The 26,782-nt window shown below is 55.6% G+C and overlaps 2 protein-coding genes across 3 annotated transcripts in view; one reads left to right on the top strand and one right to left on the bottom strand.

The window, feature by feature from the left end:
- The window catches only part of DNAH1 (dynein axonemal heavy chain 1), a 71,482-nt gene extending 60,733 nt beyond the window's left edge, over nt 1-10,749 (top strand). Inside the window, exons 59-78 of the mRNA XM_086470654.1 lie at nt 44-169; nt 680-799; nt 1,614-1,763; nt 2,154-2,314; nt 2,423-2,648; nt 2,733-2,928; nt 3,531-3,682; nt 4,181-4,377; nt 4,805-4,949; nt 5,384-5,542; nt 5,992-6,123; nt 6,312-6,482; nt 6,904-7,083; nt 7,171-7,347; nt 8,125-8,295; nt 8,481-8,611; nt 8,951-9,095; nt 9,378-9,584; nt 9,990-10,224; nt 10,628-10,749. Coding sequence (XP_086326780.1) covers nt 44-169; nt 680-799; nt 1,614-1,763; nt 2,154-2,314; nt 2,423-2,648; nt 2,733-2,928; nt 3,531-3,682; nt 4,181-4,377; nt 4,805-4,949; nt 5,384-5,542; nt 5,992-6,123; nt 6,312-6,482; nt 6,904-7,083; nt 7,171-7,347; nt 8,125-8,295; nt 8,481-8,611; nt 8,951-9,095; nt 9,378-9,584; nt 9,990-10,224; nt 10,628-10,749 — 3,303 coding nt within the window. The remainder of the gene's footprint in view (nt 1-43; nt 170-679; nt 800-1,613; nt 1,764-2,153; nt 2,315-2,422; nt 2,649-2,732; nt 2,929-3,530; nt 3,683-4,180; nt 4,378-4,804; nt 4,950-5,383; nt 5,543-5,991; nt 6,124-6,311; nt 6,483-6,903; nt 7,084-7,170; nt 7,348-8,124; nt 8,296-8,480; nt 8,612-8,950; nt 9,096-9,377; nt 9,585-9,989; nt 10,225-10,627) is intronic.
- A 325-nt stretch (nt 10,750-11,074) lies between these two features.
- On the bottom strand, nt 11,075-25,296 carry BAP1 (BRCA1 associated deubiquitinase 1). Of its 2 annotated transcripts, none has more exons than XM_086469762.1 (17): nt 25,227-25,296; nt 21,364-21,393; nt 21,209-21,263; nt 20,347-20,479; nt 19,878-19,997; nt 19,310-19,371; nt 19,085-19,227; nt 18,142-18,220; nt 17,289-17,412; nt 16,836-16,953; nt 16,278-16,465; nt 15,832-15,965; nt 14,754-15,226; nt 14,466-14,626; nt 13,640-13,732; nt 13,025-13,097; nt 11,075-12,720 (listed from the first exon to the last, which is right to left on the bottom strand). In XM_086469762.1, exons 1-17 carry the CDS (start codon nt 25,261-25,263, stop codon nt 12,587-12,589), a joined length of 2,157 nt encoding a protein of 718 aa, XP_086325888.1. In that variant the 5' UTR covers nt 25,264-25,296; the 3' UTR covers nt 11,075-12,586. The 2 variants fall into 2 exon arrangements, with proteins under 2 accessions (XP_086325888.1, XP_086325889.1); XM_086469763.1 differs by having other exon boundaries at nt 17,289-17,358.
- Between the last annotated feature and the right edge of the window lie 1,486 nt (nt 25,297-26,782).

Genomic DNA, 26,782 nt, shown 5'->3' with positions numbered 1-26,782 from the left:
GACTAGCTGCAACTAAAAGGTGTGATGGTTCTTCTCATGACAGGGACACTACCGCATAGCACTGTGCAAGGAGTGGCTGAGGCAGCTGTCAGAAAACAATATTCCTCACACCAAGGAGCCAAACCTGATCAGCACCCTTGGAGACCCCATGGAAATCCGCTCCTGGCAGGCAAGTTGCAGAAAAACCCAACACTTAAATTGAAGGTGTCTGAGGCAAAGGCTAAAACACTCAGCTCACCACTCAGTAGGATCACCTGTACCAAAGGACAGACCCCAAACCAAACAGCTCAATAATGACTGAGTGCCTCCACATTGTAGAGCTGGAATTGCTGCCAGGGATCCTTGTGCAATGAGCAGGAGAGAACCTGGCAGCAACCCGGGCAAGCAGCAGCTCTGAGGGCATCAGCCTTAACCTGTAAGACTTCCTTCCCTTTTACAAACCACAAGCTTAGAGGAAAGCCGTGGCCGTAGCCTGCCCAAGCCTAACTCTGCCAGCACAGCTCTGTCCCATGGCTCAGCCACTTTAAGGCAGAGCTGCAGCTCTGGGCTCAGCTGCTGTTAGAGGTACCCTCACCACTATCACCTATCCACCACACTGGGACCAGGGCAGCAAGGGCTTCTCTCTGGTCAGCTGTCTTGTGCTACTAGGTGTTCCCAACACCTTTTGCTATCCCATTAGATTGCTGGTTTACCCAACGACACCCTGTCCGTGGAGAATGGAGTAATAACACAATTCTCCCAGCGCTGGACTCACTACATAGATCCCCAAGGACAAGCAAACAAGTGGATCAAGAATCTGGTAAGAGCTGTGAGGAGGAAAGCCAGGTCTGCCAGGACAGGGAAAGCAGCTGTCTGTTAGGAGATGCACAGAGCAGCCTCAGGCTTTGGGCTCTAGAGCTGCAAGACCCCACACTGTCACAGCCCAGCCTCCCCAGCACCAGACAGGCTCCCCATCCATATTCATCCCAGGTGGATTTCCCTGCTTGGGAAGGCAGAAGGGGCCCTCCTGTAAACAAGGGAGGCATCAGAGTCCCACTATGGCTCTTCAGTAGCATCCTGGAGGCCTTACATCCTTCCCCTAAAACACACAGAACAACACTAGCATCTCCCATAACAGCCTTTAGGGTCCCTAGGACAGAAGGGATCAGGGTAGCATTACCTGGCTAGTGAGCACAGTCCCTGCTGTCAGAGTGCTGAGAACACAGACCAACTCTTCTTCTCCTCTAGAGAGGCACCCACTGCTCTTTTGAAGGGTCAGGTGGGAGGCTCAGGCAGCTGCTCCTCTTTTGCTCCCTGAGGGCTTCTTCCACCCACCTGCTCTCACTTTTACAGGCAAACAAGCTCTGAGTTACCAGTGAGGGGCTCTGTATAGCTCTTTGAAGGATCTTCTCCCTGTTCCCCCCCTTTCCTGATGCCTCATTGAGCTGTCTCTAGTTCCTGGTGACATGGACTAAACTTGCCAAAATAGCCAAAAACTAGCTGAGCAAGAAAAGATATTATTTCTGCTGCTCTGGGGAGCTAAATCAGCCCAGTGAGAGGTGTACCATGCACCAGAACTGGATGAAGGTGGGCAGGACACTGCAGGGACCCTGCCCTCCCCTGCTGCCTTTCAGGAGAAGGTGAACAGCCTGGAGGTGGCCAAGCTGAGCGACCGGGACTTCCTCAGCAGTTTGGAAAATGCCATTACCTTTGGGAAGCCCTTCCTGCTGGAGAATGTCGGCGAGGAGCTAGATCCGGCCCTCGAGCCTGTCCTGCTGAAACAGGTCCTAGTCTTGCCTTGGCAAGGAGGGGCAGTGGGCACCTGGCTGGGCTGTAAGGGGGCGTCTGGCCAGGGTGCAGTGGGATGTGATGGGCTTGGCATGGATGCCGCCTGTTCTGTGCTCCCATGTCTTGGCCAGGGCTCCAACATGTTGGCAGCCTCCTGCACAGCCCAGTCTCCTGCCAGCAGGCTGCTTTGCCTGGGAGGCAGGGCCATGGAATACAGCTGCTCTATTCAGGTTCAGGCCTTCAGGTCTGCTGGGTGGCTTTGAGCTCCTCTGTCCAGAGACCCTTCAGACCCTTTCCTCACTGCAGAGCCCAGGGCACAGCAGGATTCCTTCCCTCACAAGAGGTAGCTGTCCCAGCCTTCCTGTATGTGTCTCTGTCCGGTACAGACCTACAAACAGCAAGGCAATGCTGTGCTGAAGCTGGGGGATACGGTGATCCCCTACCATGAGGATTTCAAGATGTACATCACCACCAACCTGTCCAACCCTCACTACAGCCCCGAGGTCTCCACGAAGCTCACCCTCATCAACTTCACCCTGTCACCCAGGTACCTGCTCACCCCATTACCTGCCCATGCTGCTCAGCCTTATTCCTTACAGTCCTTAAACTGTTGAGCCCGTTGCCCCCACCCTCACCTCCATGGCTTTTGTTGTAGTGGCTTGGAAGACCAACTGTTGGGAGAAGTGGTGGCTGCAGAGCGACCTGACTTAGAAGAAGCTAGAAACCAGCTAACTGTTAGCAATGCCAAGATGCATCAGGAGCTGAAGGATATAGAAGACCAGATTCTGTATCAGCTCAGCACTTCTGAAGGAAACCCTGTAGATGACTTAGAGCTCATCAAAGTGCTGAAGGCATCCAAGCTCAAGGCAGGAGAGATTCAGGTCAGAGGTGGAGGTGCTCTCCCCTTGCAGCTGTGCATCCCCTGCCAGCATTGCACTAACCATGACGTCCTTTCTGTCCTCCAGGCCAAAGTAATGGTGGCAGAGCAGACAGAGAAGGACATCAACATTACTCGCCTGCAGTATGTGCCCGTGGCTGTCCGCTCACAGATCCTCTACTTCTGTGTCTCAGACTTGTCCAATGTGGACCCAATGTACCAGTACTCACTTGAGTGGTTCCTCAACATCTTCCTAATGGGGATCAGTAACTCCGAGAGAGCAGGTGCCTGCCCAGACCAGCCCCCTCCTATCTTCCTCACCCCACATTCCTGGTTTGGCAGCAGCAGAATCTAGGACACCTGCAGAGTCAAGGCAAATGTGGCTGCTTGCATTGGCTCTCAGCATGGTCCAGAGCTGTCCCTAGTGTCCACACAGCAAGGGAAGATGTGGTTGCAGCCTGCCCTCCGTTCTCTTCCCCAGTACTCCTCTGCTGCCCTGTCTGACCAGGCAGAAGGGATGTTAGTGCCAGGGCACAGCCAAGGTACACGTCATCCAGGTAATGGTGTGGTTCTGCTTGTTACAGAGCCACCTCCACACACAGGTCCTGGCTGCTGCTGCCAGGCTGGGGACAACTTTCCCCACCCAGTAGCGTGTGTTAGCCAGGGTGGTAGTGGCTGGGCCCATGTAGGCTACCGTAGAGCAGTGTGGACTTCCAGTGGTGAGTCTCACAGCCTTGTGCTTTCACAGGGATTTCTATGCCATTGAGAGCAGCATCTGTGCTTCCTGGGCAGGACGCAGGTGTCCCCCCATGACCAGGAACTAAGACCACCCTCCACATCACCCGTAGCACCTACCACCCTTGTCTGGTTGTTGCCTTTTTTACAGACACTCTGAAGGACCGGATCGTGAACATCAACAACTACATCACCTTCAGTCTCTACAGCAATGTGTGCCGTAGCCTCTTTGAGAAGCACAAGCTCATGTTTGCCTTCCTGGTTTGTGTCCGGATTCTGATGAATGATGGGAAGATCGATATGGTGAGCAAGTCACCTTGGTTCTTTGATGGGATCCCATCAGGGCAACTCAAGCCCAGCCTGTTCAGCTCCCTAGAATAGCATGCTGTCCTGGAAAAGGAGCCTTCTTCCCTGGGGCTGGGGTCAGGCTTGGCAAGCAGGTGGGCAAACCTGGGGCCTCTCTTCACTCAGATCTCAAACCTTTCCCTGTATCTATATGGAGAGCTGCCTAGCCTGAGTCACCTGCAGCTTTTGCCAGTTTGCTGCCAGACTGCTGCAAAGGTTAGCAAGTTCAGAGGGAGCAGGCAGGGATTAGAAGACAGAGAAAAGCTAGTGGCAGCTGAACAGTGATCTTGATCTCACCAGACCCTCCAGTTCACTTACTCCTTAACACACACACCTGGCAGGAGAGGCAGCCAGAAAGTTACTACAGGATTTTAGTTGGATATGGCAACAAACCCACGTGCCTCAGGCCCAGGCAAGTAGGCTGTAATCCATGACGACGTCCTATCCTGTTCGCAGGATGAGTGGCAGTACCTGCTGTCAGGAGGGACCATAAAGGAGTTGAGGGAGAACCCAGCTCCATCCTGGCTGTACGAGAGAGCATGGGGAGACATCCTGGCCTTGAGCAGCCTGAAGAACTTCTCCGGCTTTGCCAATGATTTTGCAGCCAACCTTGTAGCGTTCAGGGCCATTTTTGACAGCCCCAAACCTCACAGGTAAGTTTCCCCTGCTTTGTCAGCTTAGCTGTCCTGCACCCAGCAGGTAATGGCGTCCCTGGGAGGAGCAAGAGGAGCCAATACAGCCACATTGCTGTCTCTGCTCCCAGTGCAGTGCCACACAAGGGAGAGGATGAGGCATTGCCTTGTCTCCTCAAGAGTGGCCCTTCCCCGTGCATGTTTCTTGCCCAAGTCAGAGCCACACAATGCCTTAACCCAGTTGTATTTGGTGCTTCCCGCAGTGGAAACAGCTCTGGTTTGCCTGCTGATGGTTTCAAAGCTGCAGACAACCACCTCAGCCAAGTAACTGAAAAGTCCTTGTCTCTTCTGAAACCCCAATGGCTGCCTGCAGGCAACTTGGGTGCTTCTGGGGGAGCTGCAGGTTCTGGCACATCACCCCCCCAAAATGCACCCAATTGCTTTGCAGAGAGCCCCTGCCTGGGAAGTGGGAAGCCGAGCTTGATGCCTTCCAGAAGCTGCTCGTTCTGCGGTGTCTGCGGGGAGATAAGATGACCAACGCCATGCAGGACTTTGTGGCACTGAACCTGGATCAGCACTTCATTGAGCCGCAGGTAACCAGCCAAAAGGAAGCACTGGTGGGGCCAGCAGCAGAGCAGGAGGCCTCGAGCTTCCTAGAAATGGGCTGTCAGCATTTTCCACTTGCAATGAGGGTGCTGGTGCCTCTCTGCAGCCAGTGTTCCCACAGCTGGGGAAACACTTACGGCTTAGATGAGGGATATCCTACCTAATGTCCACCAGTTGAATCACACGGGGAGGGAGCAGATAGTGCAGGCATACAAGGGAAGAGTTCGAATGACAAATAGGAAAGTGGTTACTGCCCTCATCCTAATGCTGCTGGAGAGCTGCACTAGGCCCTTCTTGAGCATGTTTCTGCCTTTGGCACTCAAAAGCACACCAGTGCCTTGGAGAGGAGCTGGAGGCCAGACAGGGTGAGGAGGTGCTGCCACTATGGCCCCTCTGCTCTGACCAACTTTCTGTGTTGCAGACCACTGACCTCTCAGTCATCTTCAGGGAGTCCACTGCCACCACCCCCTTGGTGTTTGTGCTGTCCCCAGGCACTGACCCCGCTGCCAGCCTCTACAAGTTTGCTGAAGAAATGAAGTTCTCCCAAAAGCTCTTTGCCATTTCTCTGGGCCAAGGCCAGGTAAACTGCCGGTTCCCACCTGGGGCAGCACTTTCCTGCTGGCACTCCCAGCAATCTCACCTAGCTCCAAGTAGGTCAAACACCCTTGCAGCACAGTGAAAACACCCTCCTGCCCCAGGACACTTACTTACCAGCCTTCTGCTAGCTGGAGGAGCCACTCCACTGCAGCAGTTCCCCCTATACTATAACTTCTAACTAGCCCTCTAATTTCGTGAATCCATTCCCAGTTCTTCCATTCCCTCCACCCTCCCACACAGGCTTGCAAAAGCTGTAAAAGGGCCTTTGCTGCACCATCAGACAGCAAAGATCCAGTTGAGCCATGGGGACAAAGCCAGGCTGTAACTCTGGAAAGTTGTCCTTCCACCCAGCAGCTGTCTCCCTGTCCAGCTCAGCAGGGCACAACCCGCAATGGACCAGGGTCTCTGAGCTCTTTTCACCTGCCTCCTCAGGGCCCCCGTGCTGAAGCCATGATGCACAGTGCTATGGAGCAGGGCAACTGGGTCTTCTTCCAGAACTGCCACCTGGCCCCCAGCTGGATGCCTTCACTGGAGAGACTCGTCGAGGGCATTGACCGCAGCAAGGTGAGCTGTTTTACTGAGCAGACTGCCCACTCTGAGGATAACAGGCAGGAGGCTGGAGCCCTGGGAGGAGCGCATATCTAGTTCAATCCCATCCGCATGTTCCCCATAAAACCAGAGGGTCAGTGCAGGAGCAGCTGCAGTGGCTGTGCCTGCACACTCTGAGCACTTGCTGCCTTCTGGATTTCCAGGTGCATCAGGACTTTCGCCTCTGGCTCACCAGTCTACCGAGCAACCACTTCCCTGTGTCCATCCTCCAGAATGGCTCCAAGATGACCATCGAGCCCCCCCATGGGGTCAGGGCCAACCTGCTCAAGTCCTACATCAGTTTCAGTGATGAATTCTTGAATTCTTGCCCCAAGGTAAGGCACAGGTCGTGCTTTGGTTTGCAGTCCCCAGTCCATGCCTGCTCCAATGTGTGCTCTCCACCTGGATGTTGCTCCTCTCCAGGCACAGATTTCCTCTCCACTAGAGCTCTCATGTGCTAAAGGCTGGTGATATTTCTCGTAAGTCCACATCTACTCTGTGATGAGCCAATAAGTTTCACTTTGAGAAACAGAAGCAACAGGATTGCAGAAGCCTGTGTAAGACACTTGTGACTCTCTAAGCCAGGGAGTGGTCCACAGCCTTCCCCAGCACAGCAGCCTGACTGAGGTTTCCAGGGTCCAGTTGGCATTGCTGAATTAGGACATCTCCTCTGCCGGGTCCCAGCAGGAACCGACTCCGTCCAAGGATGCCTCCTCCCAAGCTGAGCACCTCTTATCCCTGCTCCCCTGCCTACAGGTCACAGAGTTTAAATCCTTGTTGCTGTCACTTTGCTTCTTCCATGGCAACATGCTGGAGAGGAGAAAGTTTGGACCTCTGGGGTTCAACATCCCCTATGAGTTCACAGATGGAGACCTCCACATCTGCATCAGCCAGCTACAAATGTTCCTGAGTGAATACACAGACATCCCATACAAGGTAAGTGTGTGAGCTGGCCGCTCCTGTGGAGGGAACAGGCTCCTGATGCTCGTGCAGGTCAGAAAGCCATAGTGTGGTCCCTCACAGGTTCTGAAGTACACAGCTGGGGAGATCAACTACGGCGGCCGTGTGTCTGACGACTGGGACAGGCGCTGCATTGTGAGTGTTTTGGAAGATTTCTACAGGCCTGAGGTTTTAATTCCTGAGTTTGCCTATTCCCAATCGGGGATCTACAAGCAGATCAGTCCCTCTTCTGACCTCAACGTAAGTACTCAAGTAACAAATGGCAGTTCATAGATCCAGTGGGTTCATCATAGTGCAAAGGGGATCTACTCCCTGAAACCCACTGCATTTCCAGTTCCCTGGGGGAACACAAGTCTGTAAGAACCTGGGGATCTTCAGCTGCTTTCAGGAAACTGCATGTTCGAAGCAACAGGAGGAAAATCTTGTCCCTGTGCACAGGAGGTGGTAGCAGCTATCACCAGAGTTCAACAACTGAAAGCTTTTGTAGTCTGAATCATTTTGGCATCACATACCTAAAGTACCCTAAGGTACCCTAGGAGCTCTGCAGGAGACACAGCAGGAAGCTCACTGCCAAGCTGCCCATTCTCACAGGGTGTGTTTGTTTCTACACAAGTGCAATTTAACTCCCCAGACAGATCACAAACCATGGCCATGGCCTCCACTCAGCCACCAAACCTGGCTCAGAGGAGCTGCCAGTCCGTCAGCCTTGCCAGCAGCTTGAGTCCTGCATCAGCAAGCATTGCTCTGGGCACACCTAAGCCATCCCTAATTCAAAGCTGCGAGCTGTGTTTCCTGGCTGTGTCAGGGGACAAAGAGCTGTGTAAAAGTCAGATGGATGAATCTCAAACACCAAGACAAGGAATATCTCCCAACTGAGTCTGCTGAGTTTACTTTATCCAGCAACACTGGCTTAGTAATTTGTTTCGAGCCAGGCCCATAGCAACCCAAAGGGGCACCGCAGTTTTATTTTTTTTAAGTGTGCTCTTGGCCTCATAGCCTGTGCTGATTCCTCTCCAGGGCTATCTCCAGTACATCAAGAGCCTGCCGCTCAACGACAGCCCGGAGCTCTTTGGTTTACATGACAATGCCAACATCACCTTCACTCAAAAGGAGACCTTTGCTCTGTTGGGGGCCATTATACAGCTGCAACCCAAGACTTTCACACTGGGAGGCCATAGCAGGGAAGAGGTGGGTGCCCTGATCCCATCAGTGCTCTGGCAGCCAGAGCCCAGCACAGGCAGCGAGCACAAACACTAGGTCCCAGCAGGTGCCACCTTGCCTGCTGGGTGCCAGCAGTGGCACTGCCCTCTAGGCATTAGCTCTCGGCAACCATGGCCAGGAGGATGCTCACCCACATGCTGCCTTCCTTCCAGCTCGTGGAGGAGACCTCCAAGGACATCCTGGCAAAGCTGCCTGCCCCCATGAACCTGCAGGAGGTGATCCACAAATACCCGCTGCTCTACGAAGAGTCCATGAACACAGTGCTGGTACAGGAGGTGATCAGGTAAAACCCCTGTGGTATCACGTCCTGCACCAGCAACGGGCTGGTCCCTTGGGGAGCAGCAGAGATGTTCAGGCTGCTGCTCCCACCCACCTTTGAAGAACCTCATTGCTGAGTATAGCAGTGGGGTTGGCAGCCACACTAACAACTGTGTTGTCCCACCCAGGACCTTCAGCTGATCCCTGTCCTATGGGGACTGATCAGTGTCTCCATTTGCTACAGTGACAATTCAGGGCTGGGGGGCAGCTATGAGACCCCATTAATGAGGAATGGGGCTGGGGGTTACATGGAGGAGCTTCACTGGATAAACCACTGCAGCGGCACTCTGCTCTTTCTCTGTAGGTACAACAGGCTCCTGGAGGTGATTGCTCAGACACTGAAGGATTTGCTGAAAGCTCTCAAGGGCCTGGTCGTGATGTCCTCTCAGCTGGAGCTGATGGCCAGTAGCTTGTACAACAGCACTGTCCCTGAGGTGTGGAATGCTAAGGTATGTGCCCCAGCCAGCCCAGCTGCCCGCAGGAGCTCACCCCACCAGGGGAACAGGTCATCAACCACCACAGCTGGACTGGGCTGTCTCACATGGAACTGGCTCTTGCTCCCGTGGCATGGAGATGTCTCCTGCCTCATGCAGCTCACAGTTGTCCCCAGCCCCAGGCTGGATGAATCCCTGAGCTCTTGCCAGCTGTGAGCAACTGGGGCATAAGAGCTACGGTGTCTTTGATTGCATTCAATGGAATTGCATTCACCTTCCTCTATGGATGCACCACAGGCCTACCCGTCGCTGAAGCCCTTGGCATCCTGGGTGAACGACTTGGTGCAGCGGATTGGATTCCTGCAGAAATGGATCAGCCACGGGATCCCCTCTGTCTTCTGGATCAGCGGGTTTTTCTTCCCCCAGGCCTTCCTCACCGGGACACTGCAGAACTTTGCCAGGAAGTCTGTCATCTCCATTGACACCATCTCGTTTAGCTTCAAGGTCAGTAAGTCAGCCAGAGGCTCTGGATTTTTCTGGACTTTTTTGGAATCTGCTGCTAGAAGGCCACAAAGGCAGCAGTTCTAGCCCTGACCTGCCCAAGAGGTGAACAGCTGCCAACGGACCCCATCATCCCCTTTGTGCTCAGACACCCCCACAAGGCAAGCAGAGGCTTCTCTACCTCCCCAGACCTGTTCACATCCTCCTCCACAGGCTTTGCCACAGGCTGCCCCACAGCCTCATGATGTGAGGTGCTGGAAAACCCAGCCCAGCCCAGCCCATCTGAGAGCTGGGGCAGGCTCCCATTTGGCAGGGCTAACTTAACTAAGAGCAGCTTAACGGCATCCTTGGGGCTGAGCCTCCAGGGACACACCTTGATCAGGGCCCTGGGCCTGCTGTCCTCTGCAGGTGATGAAGGAGTCGGTGAGCGAGCTCACTCACCACCCCAACGAAGGCTGCTACATCCATGGCTTGTTTCTTGAAGGCGCCCGCTGGGACCCTGCTGCATTTCAGCTAGCGGAGTCACGCCCCAAGGAGCTTTACACAGAGATGGCCGTCATCTGGCTGCTTCCTGTCCCCAACCGCAAGCCTCCAGCCACCGGCACCTACCTGTGCCCAATCTATAAGACTCTCACTCGTGCAGGTAAGTGCCCTAAAGACAAAGCTCCAGAAGCAAGGCTGATTGGAGAAGCAGCTAGGAAGGGCAGCCCAGGAGGGGCTGCAGGAGTTCCTCCTGCCACACAGTGGCATGGAGTGAGGCACTGTTGGCGGAGACCATCCAGGAAGACAAAGATTTCTCCTTCTGTAGTCATGGGGACAGAGCAGCCAGGCACCCTGGCTATGCAGCAGTGCCTCTGGCCAGGCTCTCCTCAAGCCCGCACCTGAAAATCCACAAGCTTGTTTCCCCCAGCCCTGCTCAGCCTGTCACCTAGCATGGGGATGGGACAGGGGGTCTCACATGGGGTCACTTGTATGGGACTCCCTGGTCAGCCTGCAGCAGCAAGGGCTGCAGTACCACCCTCTTGCCCTTGCTTCCCCCGTTACAGGCACGCTGTCCACAACTGGCCACTCCACCAACTACGTGATTGCTGTGGAGATCCCTACAGACAAGCCGCAGCAGCACTGGATCAAACGGGGCACAGCCTTGATCTGTGCCCTGGACTTCTAGCTGGAAAACCCACTCAGCCCAGGAAGCATCCCAGCTGAGGGCCTCAGCCATGGCCTCTGCCATCCTGCACAGAGGTAAGCAGCAGGAGTCAAGTGCTGACTGGCAGCAGCCACTCCCCCTCTCCTCCTGCCCTCAGCTGTGTCAATAAATTGAGCTCCACTCCACCAGTATCCCATTCATCTGGTGCTGTTGCAATCCCCACAATTACAAGGTTTTGGCACCACAGAAGAGCGGCCAGCAGGGGCAGTGTGGCCCGGAGCAAGCACTCGGTGCTCCCAGCTGCACACACGCCACTCTCCCTTCCCTCACACACCTCTCCCTTGGCCAGCTGTTACAGGATAGCTTTATTCCTTCAGACAGATCCATTATTTACAGGACTTGATATCAGACACAGCAAGAGACAGAAGGATTTTCTTCCCTTCAACAAATACCAAAATAACGGTTTCATTCCATAGTCAAGATCTGTACAAATTTGCACATTTGCAAAATTCAGTCTTCTCCTGTGGCAGCTCCCCTGGGCCCAGCTACACCTCAGGACACCTCTGGGAAGAGGTGCTGACCTCTGGCTTCTGAGACTTCTGCCACGCTGCTGAGGACAGACAGGAAAACACCACGCACAGGAGCACTGGCAGCGCTGGGAGGAGGCAGCAGGCGAGAGGCAGGCCAGGCCCACGTGCTGCGGTGGGGAACAGGCTGCCACCCGCACCAGCAGGCTCTGGGTTTGCGGCCAGTGAGCAGCCTGGACAGGAGGAGTAGCTTTGGGCTCCCTCCACTGCTTCTTCCTGCCTCTGCAGTCCCTGTCCCACCTTGAGCATTACAGCCACCAGTCACCTCTCCCCACGCTGAAAGGCTTCACTAAGGGCACCAAGTGACTTCGCATCCAGCGTCCACCCCAGCACCATGCCCAGCAGCACCAAGGCCAGCCTATGAACTTGGTCTGTTCATAATTCACAGGGGTTTCTCTGGGGACTGGGCCTGGAGCAACTCTGCGTGACCCACAGGCACTGCCAGGGCCACAGAGCTGGTCCCTAGGAAAGCAGTGGTGGCAGCAGAGCCACGCGCCGCCCCCCAGCACCACCACAGAGGGGCAGGCACAAGGCCCAGCTCCAGGGATGGGCCCACTCATCCTCATCCGGCAATGGGGCTGCCAAGGCCCAGGGGGGAGCCTGGCCGTGCTGGCAGGGGGTGTTGCCACCCCCAGAGCAGACAGCAGGGCAAGGCAGGACTTGCCTGGCCATGCATCAGCCAGCTCTGGGAACGAGGCAGTGCAGCAGGGGGTGGGTGCAAGAGAACGGGCTCTGTCCCAGAGCTGCCTCGCTCAGCAACAGCCAAAGCGTGGGTCAGAACCAAAAATAAATTTGGGGAAGGGAGGGAGAGGGATAGAAAACACAGACACGAATGTCCTGGGGAGGCACAGAGCTGAAGGCCTGGACGCAGGAGGACACAAGCCACAGCCAGCTGCAGCCTGCACAGCCTCGCGTCAGCAGCACCAGTGTTCCCACAACACCAGACCCACCACCGGCCGGGTGGGCTCTTCCCACAGCACCAAGACAGAGGCCGATGGCAGCTGGGCACTGCCGTGGCACAGCCAGGCAGCTGGGCACTCCAGCTTGCCTTGCGCTGCAGCTGCAGGGACTCCCCTCAAGACAACACGTTCCCGCCTTTCACAACTCGGGCTCAGAGGAAAACCCCATTTCTCTTTGTCCCCAGGCTCCACCTCGGCCGAGGGCTTGTCGCTGTGGTCCCTCTTCCTTGGGCAAAAGGTAGCATAGATCCAAGTGCCACTGCCCAAAGCCACAAAGCCCAGCTGCTGCTTCTCACAGTCTTGACCCCCAGGCTACTGACGCTTGGCTTTATATGGGCGGGAGCGTTTCCGGCGGTCCGGCTTCCTCTGCTTGTGCAGACGGCCGATGCTGACTCCCTGCCGCCTGCGGACCGAGATGTTCTGCTCCACGAGACTTGCCAGCATGCCTGCAGGGGGAGAGGCAGACAGGCATGCTCTGTGCTGGTACTGCCCATGCCGGAGTGCAGCCCTCCCTCTCTCGCCCAAAACCCATCAGCAGGCTCCTCCCAGAATTATAAAGTCAGGACACACAGCAGAGACGTGTGGCTCCCCACACTGAGCACTACCTCATGCCCCAGGCCTGGCAGAACAGGGAGCAGGGCAGGGTGAGCTTCCCAGGTTCCCAGCTGCTGCTCTGCCCGGCTCAGTGCGGCTCCCCCAGCTGAATCTGAACCCCACGCTTCGTCCCCTCAGCAGCACAGCACAGCTCACCTTCCTGGGCCAGCATAGAGATGAAGGTACAGATGAACTCGTCATAGTTGTGGGTTCTCCTCTGATCATCGATCTACAAAGAGATGACAAATGCACAACTAATCCATGAACGGGTTGCAGGCAGAAAGGAGAGCTCAAGGCTAACAGGGGGCAAGGGATTAGCATGCCTGGCCCAGCCCACAGGCCAAGGAGACCAGAGCAGGAAGGGACCCACTTCCCAGCCCAGCCCAGGCCAGTGCACAATTGGGACTGTCTCCATCCCAGCCCAGATACCAGCATTTTCCACAAAGGGCAGCTGAGAAGAGGCAAGGTTGGCAGTGGAGGAATTCTGCCAGGCCTTGGGGTAGAGACTTTCCCCCTCCCTCCTGTCAGTGCTGATGTTCAGCTGCAGTGCTCCACCACCCTCCACAAGCTAGTTAGTGCTGCCCAGGGGCTTCACTCTGTCCTGGCAGGAGCTCTGCCCCAGAGGGCTGGTTGGTAACAGGAAAAGGACCCCAAATGCTCCCCATTGCAGTTCTCAGCTGAACCACTCTCTCTCGGCTTTGACACAAAGGCACCCCAGACAGAAGCCTTCAGGGAGCTAAACTGGCAACACAAACAAGCCATCAAACACACCTTGAATTTCTTCCTCTTCTCCACCTCTTCCTTCAGGCAGGCCTCGTAGTTCGCAATCTCTGCCTCCACGCACTTCAGCAGTGCCAGCAGCTCCTGCCAGGTTCAAGCAGAGCAAACATGAGCAGACAGACCCCTGCCACAGCCCAGGAGCCAGCGGGGTGAGCTGGTGGGTGTTTCTCTCTGTGCTGGGAAAGGGAGAAGTCATCAAAGCAAAAAACACTTGCCGGACGAAAAAAAAAAGAAAAAAGGTCATTGTAGGGAATTTCTGAGTCAGAGGGTGATCAATCAGAGAGCACTACAGCCAGCCCTGGGGAGCTGGGTTCTGCCTGAGCCTGGCCCAGCCCCATGTACCTGATTCTCTGGGACAGGGGCAGTGTTTTGTGCATGCCTGAGAAACACCCCAGGGCCTGGTTCTTCCCTTTTGAGTAAAACAGTTTCTACCAAACTCTCCTCCAGGGAGCCCTTGATGCGCTTGTGCTGCCTGAGCCTGGTCCTGTCTCTGTCTGGAGAGCAGAGACAGGCAGTAAAGTCACCAGCAGGCTGGGATTTGGGGGTGTGGGGTCCCACCAGCCTCTGACCCAAAAGAGAGCACTGCACACCGAACATCCCAACTGCGGGAGACAGCAGCTCGGCCCACTGCCAAGGCAAATGTCCCCGAGGTGACGCAAGCCACAAACCCTGCACTCCCTGTGCCTCAAGGCATGGCTGCGGTGACACGCGAGCGGGACAGCGTGCACATGCGGTTTGGTCGCTGCCAGCACTGCTGCGTCTCTGGGTGAGCGCAGGGAGCTCCACGTTCCCAGGGCTGTCGCAGCACAAAACTCACCTTGGGAGAATACTTTTCCCCCCCAGGGTGATCACTGGTCCTGCCAAGTCCCACCTTCTCTTTGCTGTCACTGGCCTCACAGCCCTCCTTCTCGTCCAGTTTGATTGCGACCGGGGTCTCTTCACTGGGTTTGATGGAAGGGGGGGAGCTTTTCCCCCCATCTACACACAGGGAAAGGAAGCATTAGGAGCCATCGCAAAGGACCAGTATCCACTCCCAAAGTCGAAAGACACTGCCCCCTCACCACAGGGGAGATGCCACCCCCCCCAAAAGCTGGCAGGCACCTACCTGCAACAGCCAGCGGGCAGAACATGCCATCCTCCGTGAGGTGCAGCACGCCGGTGCTGATAACAGGCCCCAGGTCCCTGACGGCCCGGTTGTAGCGCATGCAGTCAACGCGCAGCAGGCCGTCCTCCTCGCCAAAGAGCACCTTGGAGATGTGGGAGGTGACGGGGCTGGAGGGACGGGTGGGGTTGGCCGAGCGGATGGGAGAGCGCAGCGGGGAGTTGAAGGCGCTGCCGATCTCGGAGGCTGTGTCTGTGCTCTCGTTGCTGGGGGTGGGAGAGGGCTGGGAGTGGGTGACCACCGCCACGGCAGCACCTCCGCTGCTCGTCTTGATGGACAGGGGGATGGAAAGATCCTTTTGAGATTCCTTCAGCTTCTCAGCCAGGACGTTGATAGTGTTGGGCTGGAGGACGGAGAGCTGGCCATCCGCAGCCCCCGCCACATGCTCTTGCTTTACCTGTCCTTTCCTTTTGTACCTGTCCAAGAACACAGTGGGGAAGGTGAGTACCTGGTGGAGGGAGGTGGGGGCCCAGCGTGGGTGCTGCCAGCTCTGCACTCAGCACTCCAGGCTGTCTGCCTGAAACATTTCTAGGTCACCCCCACTGCCACCAGCTTCTCTGGCAGCACCCCAACACCACTGAACCACTCAGCTGCGGGTATCCCCACACAGCTGGGGGGCACAGGGTGCCGCATACCCCCTGCTCTTCTTCCAGAAGCCCCAAGTGCCTTCACTGTGACCCCACCTTCCTGACCTTCACAGCAGTCCGAGCACACCAAGACTGTCACCAGGAGTTGACCTGGCAATCTGCATTGGGGAACTCGGGTTCCCCAAAGCCTGCTCTCAGTAGAGTTATACTCAAGGCAGCCAAAATTCAGGGTTGCTTGTGAAGAGCTACAGAAGGGCTTCACAAAATCCAGGGAGTGAACAGTAACACAGCAGATGAAGAGAACAGCCCTAATTGCACTCACAGATGCAGGCTTTATCACAACTACCAGCGCTCAGGAAAGAAATCTGGAAGTCACCGCTGGCAGTTCTGCAAACACCAGCTCCCTGCCTCCCACCCTCAGCTCAAGCCGTCACCTGATGGCCGAGCTGGTGTTACGAACTTCCTCCTCCTCATCATCATCGTAGTCATCCTCATCGTCCGAGTACTGCTGGTGCTGTCGGACTGGGACCCGGCTGCGACCCACTCCTGCCGCAAGGTCTTCCTCCTCCTGCAAAACATGGTCACTGACAGCCTGCCAGCAGTGGGTTGAGGAGGAACCCAGCAGACACATTCTCAATCCAGCCGACGCCTGGGGCTTGCCCCTTTCGAGAGGAGATGCGGGACTCTTCCCTGCTTGCTCAGCTGACACACATGAACGCCAGGGCAGTCTTTATTTACCCTCTCACCTTCCAGCCTGGGTTAGCACAAGGGTAGGCAGGCTGCAAGGCAGGGGATGGGCTTTGGCTGAAAGCCATAGACCCATGGAGGTGAGGGACTCGGCTCGGGTCGGGCAGGCCGCTGGCCTGGAGCTCCAGCCTACCTGCATGGGGGACTTGGCATAGTTGTGATTATCCAGGAAGGCTGGCAACCTCTGCACAATGGGGTTGGGGTTTGCTGGAGGCACCCCGTTGATACTGCTCGCTGACGCCTTTGCCACAGGTTTGGATTTGTTGGGTGGGCTCTGGATGGCCGCAGGGTGGCCCTGGCTGGCAAGCTCATCGGTGCCATCTGCCATACAAGCATAGCACAGCCTTTCGTGACCAGCACCGTCACTTTTTACTCAATGTCCTGCCACCCCTTGCCCAGCCCATGTAGCAGAAGAGCTACTTCCCATTCCACCTCCAGCTATTACCAGTGTCCCCAAGCTTAAGCCCTCCCATTTTCAAGCTCTGCATCACTCCCAATGCTTCTCCCAGGCACAGAGACATCTACCACACCCCAGCACAGAGTGCACGTTGCTGGGCTTGGAGAAAAGAAGGTGAAGCTGACCATAAAACTGCCTCAAGCTCCAGGTCAGCCAGCCATTGTCATCAGCCTGTGCTCACTCCACGGCAGGCCAGACTGGCTGGCTGGCAACACCACTGGTATGGGGGTCTACCTGGATGGGTGCTCTCTGGAGTCATGGTCTTGCTGCTGGCTGGCTTTGCCTCTTCAGGAGGCTGAGACTCCTGAGACTTCTGGGTCTGGATCAGCTCAGGCTGAGTTACTCGGATAAGCTTGAAGGCAAATGACAGATAGAAACTAAGTGCTGGACCAGTGTGACCCAAACCACATCCCTCCCATCTGAGCACTGCAGAAGAACTCGTGAGGGTGAGCCAACTGCTCAGCGTCCATGTGCACAATCAGCTGACAATGCCATGGATAACCTCTCAAGTGAGCAGCAAAAGGCCAACCAGCGAGAGTGGTTAAAGTCTCCTCTTCCCAGAAGACACTTCCCGAGGCCAAAAAAAAAACCCAAAATCCAGGGACCCCACAGCACAGGGAGATGCCCTGAAAACAGAGCCTATTCCCAACCCAGGCTCACACACCCTCAGGGCTTGGGTTGTCCCACCTGCTGCAAGGCCTCCAGCACAGTCTGGCGGTTCATCTTCAGGATGTGCAGTTTGGACTCATACTTCATCCTCCGATCAGGCACCACCGCCATCAGGTTGAAGCGGATGTCATGGTACGGCTCCCTGCAGGGAGGGACAGCAGACATCAGCCACGAGCTGGCGGTGAAAAGCCTGTCTTCCGGCAAAGGGGGGTCGGCAGGCTGCCAACCAGACCCTGTACACCTCCTGCGGGCTCCGTCCAGGCAGCACCCCGCCTGCCCTGGCATTTAACACCAACACACAGGAGGCTCTTCCCCCAAAACCAAGTCAACTTCACGCTGGCTGAAGAAGTGAGCAAGGTTGCTTCAGCCTCAACACAAAACACCCTTCACAGAGTCACAGGTTGGTTGAGGGGGAGAAGGAGCCTGTGGAGGTCATCTGTTCCAGAGCTGGTTGCCCAAGAACACATCCAGGTGGCTTTTGAGTATCTCCAAGGATGGAGACTCCACAACCTCTCTGGGCAACCTGTGCCACTGCTTCGTCACCCTCATGCCTAAGCATCCAAGAGGCCCAGTTCAGGACCAGAAGCACCATTCCTCCTATAGGCTCAAGCTAACAGGGACCTCATCTGGCCACTCTCGTCCTGTGCGGCCATTCGCAGGGACTCTGCGTCACAGAGTGCAGCTTCTCTGCATGCTCTGAAGGCAGGCAAACTGCAGGCAAGAGGAGGCAAGGAGGCAGTATACCTGCACCTCTCCCCAAACAACACCCTCCACCCCCACTTCCACAGCTCGTCATACAGAGACCGCAGCAGAAATCATCCAAGGAAAAATGGCAAGGGGCCAGCGCCTGCGGCATGGCCTGGGACGTTACCCTGCAGTGGCCAGGCCGATGCGCTCCATGATGACTCTCCTGGCTTTGTCCGTCCATTCCTCATCGTCAGCCCATGGCCCTGCAGTAACAAGACAGAGCTGGACTTAGCAAAGCAGGCCAAGGCTCCTGCTTCAGACTGGCAGAGCAGATCCTGCCACCCTCACGAGAGGCAATCTCATGGCTCCCTTACATACCAGGGAGCAAGCCAACAAGGGGCCCAGGAGGCAGAAGGACCACGCTGCCAGCCCATACGTGGAACACCCTGCCTCTGCCTTCCGAATGGAAAATGTGAGCTGTCTGCAGGGCAGAAACGTGAATTTTGAACCCTACAGACCACAAGCAATTCACAGGCTCTGGGCTCACAAAGTCCAAGGAAATCCCAGCTCCTGCTGGCATCCACCTGCCGCTGGACCTGGTGCCATACTTAAGTAACTGAAGTACACGAAGTGAGCACCTTACCAAAGGGTCTGACAGAGAGAAGCAAAGTCCTAGTGGGGATAAATGTCTAAAAGACAGAACTAGTGGTCAAGAACAGGGAGTAACCTGAGCAGCCTGCTGCAATCTGCACTGGGACCTTGTGCCTCAACACACCGCAGTTACTTGGCACAAGAAAAGGGTAAGGAGGAGACAAATTCTGCTTGTGATACCGAGTTATTTCAGATCTGCAGAAGGACCTCATGACCCTGAGCAACTGGGGAGGAAAATGGCAAGGCTGGAAAAAGCAATGCAATGCGTTTAATAATAATTGCCTTCTAGACACAGTCCTCAGTGCATAGGCTCCAAAATGAGCTATCAAAACTCAGGACAAATCTGAGAGCCATTGGAGGAATTCTCCACAAGCATTAGCTAACGCTTGGTGGCAATGCAAAATAACACACACATATTTGTGCATACCAGGGTGTCTGTTTGACTGTGTCACGAGTAGGGACAGGCAGGCTCTTACCATGGTCAATGGGATAGACCTTCAGCCCATCCAGCTCAAACAGCCGTCCCTTGATGGGGACATAACTGACAAAATGAAAAGCCTCCATGGTTCGCACAGCGCTGATACCATTCTGCTTTTCCGGCAAGTGCCGTGGCTCCGGCCTGCGAGGGCGAGAGAGGCGAGAGGTCAGTGGAGAGTCTGCCTCCTCCAGTGGAAGTGAGCTGCGACAGACCCCTCACTCACCTGGCATGGCTGTTATGGGCCTTGGCCAGCTCTGGGGCATTGCCGATGGCATAGCCTTTACTCTGCAGCAAAGAGCAGGAGAGGAAAACAACTGAGAAGTGACAGGAAACAAACAAAATGCTTCACCCACCGGCTCCCCACTCCCTCCACCCATACACAGGACTGGGAGAGCAACTTTCAGGCACACCCTCTGCTCTGCAGAATTTTAGGTAAAACCCAAGATGAAAAGAACACACAATTTCTGCTACAGAAGTTACAGTTAGAGACAAACACAGACTTCGAGATAGATCTGAAGGTAGGAGCAAGAACTTTTGATCACAGACTTAGAGAATGCACCTGGGCTGGGGAATAACATGATAGAAGGCTCAGAGCTGTGCCCAGCAGAAGGAGATCAGAGCTCTGAGCACAGCAAGGTAGGAAGATGAGAGAGCAGAGGCAATACTGATACAGCGTGCAGCCAGGAGGGACTGGAAAGGAGCCAGTTCATTAGAGCACCATCCTGAGAGGGGAGCGAGAGACAGATCCACATGCGCCACCCGCACACAGTCCCGCTCACCCCCATGCCTACCTCAGGGCTAAATCCTTTGGTGAAATCCTTCATGCGGCTCAGTGTAGGGCCCAGGTCAACATTGTTGCAGTTTAGGAGGACGCTCAGCAGGGCATGGGTGGCACAGGAATTAGGGATCAGCTGGAGGGTGACACGAGGACCATCTTAATCAGCCAGAACAAGGCAACCCTTCAACAACCCCTCAGAGTCGACAATAATCAATTGAAAAGTACAACTTGTGAGAGCAGCGACTTGACCTCAGCTCTCAAAGGAAGGGAGGAGGTCAGTCTCATTTAGCAAGCCACACCATGCCCCATGAGCATCTGCTCACAGCCCTCACTGGATTCCCTCCAACCTGGAGCTCAGGGCAGAGACTCCCAGGAAAGAGGAGTTGCCCTCAGGACCAAGAGCAGCGCAGCCTCTCAGAACAACATTGCTTCCCTGAGGTGTCACATGAGACACCCACACACGCACTTTCCCCTTGCCTGACCTGGTGAGCAAAGAACATGTTATTAACGATGTCATCGTCAATCACCGACGTCTCATCCACCAGGGTAGAGACCTTCCGGCGTGATCTGCGCTCCTCAATCCACTTGAACAGGAAGATGAACCCATACACAGGGCTGCGGAGAGAAGTCAGCAGCTGCATCGTTTTGGACGGACCACAGCAGCGGGGCTGCTCTGCCCAGCACCAGAAACATTCTGTTTCAAAGCACAGGTAGAGCAAAGAGAGAGGAAACGCAGAACCACCAGCCCCATCTTTCTGGAAGTGACCAGCCCTGCCACAGATCCCACATTACCAAATACACTCTCCTGCACTGATGCTCTGGGCTCAGACAACAATCAAGCTTGAAAACTGTGGGGTTTGACTGGTCTTAAAAGAATCAACACAGAGAAATGAGAGGTGAAATTCACCTCTGGACACTGACCAACCTGCAGAATAGTTCCTGACCACCAAATTACCCCTCCTTTTAAATATACGTTGTATTCACTTTCGAGACGAGTTCAGACAATGGCTTTTAAGAAAAAAACAGCCTCAAAGCCATTTCAAAGCACTGAGACAGGGAGAAAGCCCACACTCAAGCACGCTGGTTGGCGCTGCACCTCTCCGTGGAGAAAGGGAGATGAATCCCTTGAAGTAAGTCCCCCACCTGCCCCATGAGGTCTTTCTCAAGGCATGAGATTGCCCATCTGCCCCAAACCTGATGAAGCGCTCCTGGTTCATCACTTACAATGCTGACCTCCACGGCCTACAAGCTCACACAAGCCCTTCTGAACACCTGGAGATGAGTCCCCAGGCCCACAGACGCATTCTGCTTAATAAAACTCAGACTTTCACACCTATGACTTACCCCTGGCACTTGCTCTGCAGATCATAAATCTCTTCAACCTGCACTCCCTTGACTCCTACAAACAAAGGGCAGAAGCTGGTGTAAAGCCCACCAGAAAGAACATGGAGTAACGTCAAGCACAAAACCAACCTCCCAGGAAGGTTTCTTGCACTCACCAAAATCTTCGACCAGGAGTGTGAAGAGACCTGGAAAGGAACAAAACCAACAGGTTATTTCTGGATGAAGACAGCAGAGAGGAAACCTACTGCTACCGGCCCCCAAAGGTCCCATGTGGTCACAGGCCAAGGCGCAGCCAGAAAAACCACAGAAGAGCAACCCCAGGATCACGCTGTCTCCCCAGCAGCAGTTTTTGAGGCCTGGCTCACTACAGAGGTGCTCCGGCTCCCTTCATCCCCCCATGTCCATTCATCACCCTCTTCCTCGAGAGGACCTGAACCAACCCTCTCCTGCCAGAGACCAATGAAGCCGGACGTACCTTCAACACCCTGACCCACTGCAGATGACCTGCCAAGAAGTAAATCCCCACCACGAACAGCAGCAGGGACGACCTAAATGACACACATGCTTCTAACTGGAGGGAAATGCAGCTGAGTAGATCACAGGATATTTTAAAAGAAGATAATTTATGTTCTTGTTAGTGAAAGACAGCCAGTGAAGGGAAAGCCAGCTCAGAGCAACAGGGCTGCGGGGAAGTCCGAAGGCCAAAAGGCTCATCTTCATCTCCCTGTCTCCCAGGGGACCAAATCTCCAGTGACTACAAAATACCCGATACAGAAGGACTTAACTAGGGATACAGATACAATGGCAAAGACACGGAAGGATTATTAGACATCAGCAAGTGATCAGCAGCTTCCACTACAATGCCACAGCAAGGCAGTCAGCCCAATTTTCAGGCAGTCCCCCTGCATGTGCAGTTAGTGAGCTCAAGACTGGAATAATAAATCTGCTTCTTTCTGAAAACTGGGAGGAAGTCCAGGGAACATCAATAAGAAGAATTCAATCCTGAGAAACATCCCTGTAAGCAATGGATTTAAAGAACCTGATGTAAGTGGCTCAGTCAAGAAGGGAAGCGCCCGAGGGGCTTCCACACCAAAGCCAAAATGACTACATCAGGGAGGAAACTTCTGGGAGCAAAAAGTCTTCATTAATTTATCAGAAAACATTGTATTTCTTATAAAATTGTCAGTGGGAAGAAACATGCTACGGAAATAACATGCTTCAAACCAGCGACAGCCTCCTCACTGCAACGCCGTTACACCAAACCCCAGCACCTTTCTGACAGAGATGTTTTCGCTCAAAGTACTTGACACCGTGGAGGGCTGTGTCGTACAGGTGACATCTACAGAGCCTTCAGGCAGCGCCGCAGCCTCACCGCCTTCTTCGCAGCAATCCCTTTAGGGCAAGCAGTCCTTGCAGACCATAAGGGTCTTCAGATGCTCAACATGGCTCTTGTTCCCTCTTTAGATGGTCTCCGTTACAGAAGCAGGAGTCGCAGCTGTTTACAGGTAGCGTCTCTCAACTGCAAATCTTCCGCCAAAGTCAAAAGCCTCACTCAGGCTCCAGTTTCAACAGCTACAGTCTACTGATCATGGCAAAACACGTGTGACATGGGAAGACATGAACCATATCGCAAGCTCTGCCTCGCAGCCAGTGAAGATTTGCATCAGAGGGAGGCCTTGGGAACACAACCTGCTGCTGAAAGCAGCGCTGCTCCCACAGGTACCGCCAGAAGAAGAAGACCAAGCGAGACTCCCAAGCTCAGCCCAGAGCACTCCCACATCACCACGGCATCTCTCCAGGACCGTGCGTCAGACCAGCAGGGCTGCACTGAAGGAAGTCAGCCATGGCATGTTTTCCTCCCATCTAATCAACATCGCTGGGGAGTCAGAGAGAGGATGAAGCCAGACTTCTCCGAGTGCACCGTGAAAGGACAAGAAGTGACCGGAACAAGGTTCAGCAAGAGAAATTCTGACCACACACCCAGGAAAAAACAATTCTTCATGAACATCACGGTCAGCCCTGGGACTGGGGTGAAGAAATCTCCTTGTGCGTATTCAAACTCAACCAGACATGTCCATAAGCGACCTGAACTACCTTTGAAGTTAGCTCTGCTTTGGGTCAAAGACTTCCAGGGGTCCCTTCCAACTGCAGTTTTTCTCCAGTTCATTTCAGCATTTCACATTACCTCAGCACCCACAAAAGGCATAGTCCTGCTGCTGTGATCACTCATGGAATACACCTGAAACCCCCATTCCAAATTATTTGGGTCAGCTGGAGGAAACATTGCGGTGTCCACAAGCACACGCAACACTACACCAGCAGCCTCAAAGTTCCCAAGGCTCCCCTCTCCACTCAGCAGCCGTGGCAGACAGCCCACATCTGGATCTACCAACCTTTCCCAACCAGTAAAGCACCAAAAGCTTTCAGTCCCAAGCCCCGTGGCAAGGGCCAAGCAGTTTATGGCACGTGCCGAAGGCTCACAGCAGCACACAGGTCATTCCTAACCGCTGTCCCACTCCCACCACTGCATCCGACCCTCCACATAGCTGAAGGAGCTCAGCTGCGGCGTGCTGAGAGCTCGCCTCTGCCCAGACAATCTTCCAAGAAAATAACCTTCCCTCCCTGGTGCGAGAATCCAAACCATGTCCCGTCTTTGGCATCATCACGATGAAGCAGAAGGGGGAGGATGGGAACGATTTTGGCAATTCCCGAGTACCAGTAAAAAGAGGATAGAGAGCAGCAAAACGTGGGCTGACTGTGTGACCGACAGCAGACAGAATCCTTCGCTGAGTGCAGGAAGACAAGTATAATGCCACGAGTCAAATTTCCTCACCCACCGCCTCAAAAACACACCACCACACCCTAAAGAGCAGCTCTCGGCCTCCCAGAGGATGACCCCAAATCGCACCATGGCAACTCAGACGCGTTAAAACAATGCTCAGCCAATACCCCAGCTGGTGCTGGCTTAGGCCCTCAAATCCTAACTGCGAAACAAACTCCGGGACTTCATGACAGAAATAACCTTCTCCGATGCAGTGGGAAGGGGACACCTGTGACCACCTTGCTCCCGGCTGCTCAGGCACCATACTGGGCTCTTCAGCACCTTTCCTGGGCTACCTGGGGCAGACGGTTTGATCCACTAACTCAGCTGCAAAGCAATGACAGGATCTGACAGGCACAGGATGGAGATGCCACCCTCACGTGCTCCCGAGCGACACAGGTTGTCCTCAATCGTTCGCAAAGCTCTGGGGAAATCGCCAGTCAGAGCTGTTTCTGTAGCAAGGGGCACCACATACGCACGCCTCTCCCTGTATTTCAACTATATTTCAGGGTATATTTGCAACCGATGGCAATGTTTCATGCTACACCTTCATGGCATTTCAGATGTTTTCCACAGAGACCCCTGGGTTTATCAGATCACACACACACGGAGGTGTGTGGGGCACCTCAGACCCCGTGTACAAGTGCTACCAGAGCCCAGGCCCCACTCTGAGCCCTCACAATGCTCCTGCAGCTCTGTTCACCCCATCCCTGGCCCCACAGCGCACTTGCACCCCTATACCTGGCCTCCCATCATCCCCTTTTCTGACTGCCCTACACCCCCATTATCTCTACCTAACCCACCCACGGGCTATGTTCCATACACCACAACCCCACACAGCCCCCCTTCCCCCCAGGACCCCCACTACTCCTGCCCCACGCACCCCTACACCCTCCCCTGCCCTCCCAGACCTCCGCCCGCAGCCCCAGGCACCCTCTCGGCCTCCTCAGCAGCTCTCCCTCCCCAGGCCCTTCTCTCCCCGCGCCACCTCCCCATCCCTTGTTCCCACCCCACGCACCCCCACTCCAGCCCTGCACCCCATAACTCTGCCTACGCCCCCCACACCCCAAGTCCACCCCCCTAAACTTCACCCACCCACCCCCGCCCCGGGCCTGCCCGCCCTGAGCCCCCCAGCACAGCCCTGGCCCCGGCCTGGCCCGCAGAGGCCCCCGCCCCGGTGCCGTCCCCGCTGCTCACCGGGGTCGCTCTCCAGCTCCAGCCAGCCCTTATTCATCTTCCCGCGGGCCGGGCCGCGCCGCCATGTCCGGCCCCGCCACCCGCCCCGAGTCCGGGCGCCGCCGCCGTCGTCGTCGCCCGCCCCTGGACGTCATCGCTGCGCGACGCCACGTGACGTCAGGACGCGCCGCGCCACATCGGTCCCGAGGAGGGGGGTGGCGGTGGCGGCCTGGGAGGGCCCTGGGGGCTGCGGCCTTCCCCTGCCCCGCCCCGAGGCTTCGTCCCTCGGCAGCGGAGGGCAGCAGGCGAGACAGGCCGGGGCCGGGGCTCGGCAGCCTGGGCTTGTGGTGAGGGACTGGGGGCTGGGCCTGTCGTCAGGGAACCGGGCCTGGGCCTCGGCCTGTCCTGAGGGAACGGGGCCTGGGCCTTGTCAATAGGGCCCCAGGCCTGGAACTGGGCCTGGGCCACACCGTGTTGAGGTGCGAGGGCTCCTGGTAAGGCTGGGGCCAGCCATACGGACCCCGACCCTGCTAGCAGCTCCCCTTAACGCCTCCTTGGAGGCTGGAAAGCTCCCAGGGCGAGCAGGCGCCCCTGTGCTGTATTTCCTTAGGAAGTGGACTAAAAATAGGAGCCGGATCCATGGCTGCGCCCGTCCCCCTGCCACGGCTTTGTTCTGTGGCCATTCCCACACACACCCTGTCCTCCAGCGCTCCCCTCACCCTGTTCCTGCCCCTGTGACAGGGCTCGGCCAGCAGCGCCGAGATCAGGTAGGGCTTGTTCCCCTCATGCTGGGGAGACAGGGGGGGCAACAGCGCAGTTATCTGCCCACCAAAGTTGTGTCCTTCCACACCCCACCGGGGTCGGTGAGGACATGCTCGTGTTCATTCAGCCCCTGGAAATTTCTCAGGACCCAGATTGTCTCTGTTGGCTGATTACCATGAAAGGCAAGGCTAGAATGTGGGCCGTGCAGAACCCGGCTTCCACAGCTGACAAAAGCCCTCCTGCTCCAGCCTTACTGATGTGAACTTACCAGGGGTGGCAGGCTCAGCCACCACGGAGGTTTACTAGGAGGGGGATTTACTAGGAGGGGGAGGCTCTTTCGGGGACTGGTTTCTTCTGGTCTTTGTTCCTGCTCAGCCTGAAACATCGGTGGTCCCAGTGTCATCTCCAGCCTCAGCCACAGCTCTCTTCAGGCCAGGTCCACACACAGCAGAGGCCCCAGGACCCCTCTCGCTTCCTCCTTCTGGACGGGCAGCCTAGCCCCTGCTCCGTGGAGCGCAGGGGGTCACTCGGAGGCAAGGGGGCGCAGGCTTTTGAGCAGCACGGCTCATTGCAAGTGCTTCAGAGACGTTAAATCCAGGCCCTGAGGAACCAGACTTCTGTCTCTTATTCCTGGCTTTACACCCATGTCCCTTCTTGTCTCTACTTGCTGCTTATCATTCTGTGCCCCCCAGGCCGGTGATTAGCCAAAAGCACGTGCTTGGCTCCAGTTTGGCCCGTAAATCAGTGCTGCCAGCTCTGCTCCCCTCCCTGCAAGACGTGTCCAAGCCCGCCAGCCCCACCGCAGCTCTCCCATC

This window comes from Leptosomus discolor, chromosome 9 (assembly GCF_034619465.1).
Source record: "Leptosomus discolor isolate bLepDis1 chromosome 9, bLepDis1.hap2, whole genome shotgun sequence".
Classification (NCBI taxonomy): Eukaryota; Metazoa; Chordata; class Aves; order Leptosomiformes; family Leptosomidae; genus Leptosomus; species Leptosomus discolor.
The sequence above is the reverse complement of the archived record's forward strand: the minus strand, read 5'-3'. Positions and strand labels throughout refer to the sequence as shown.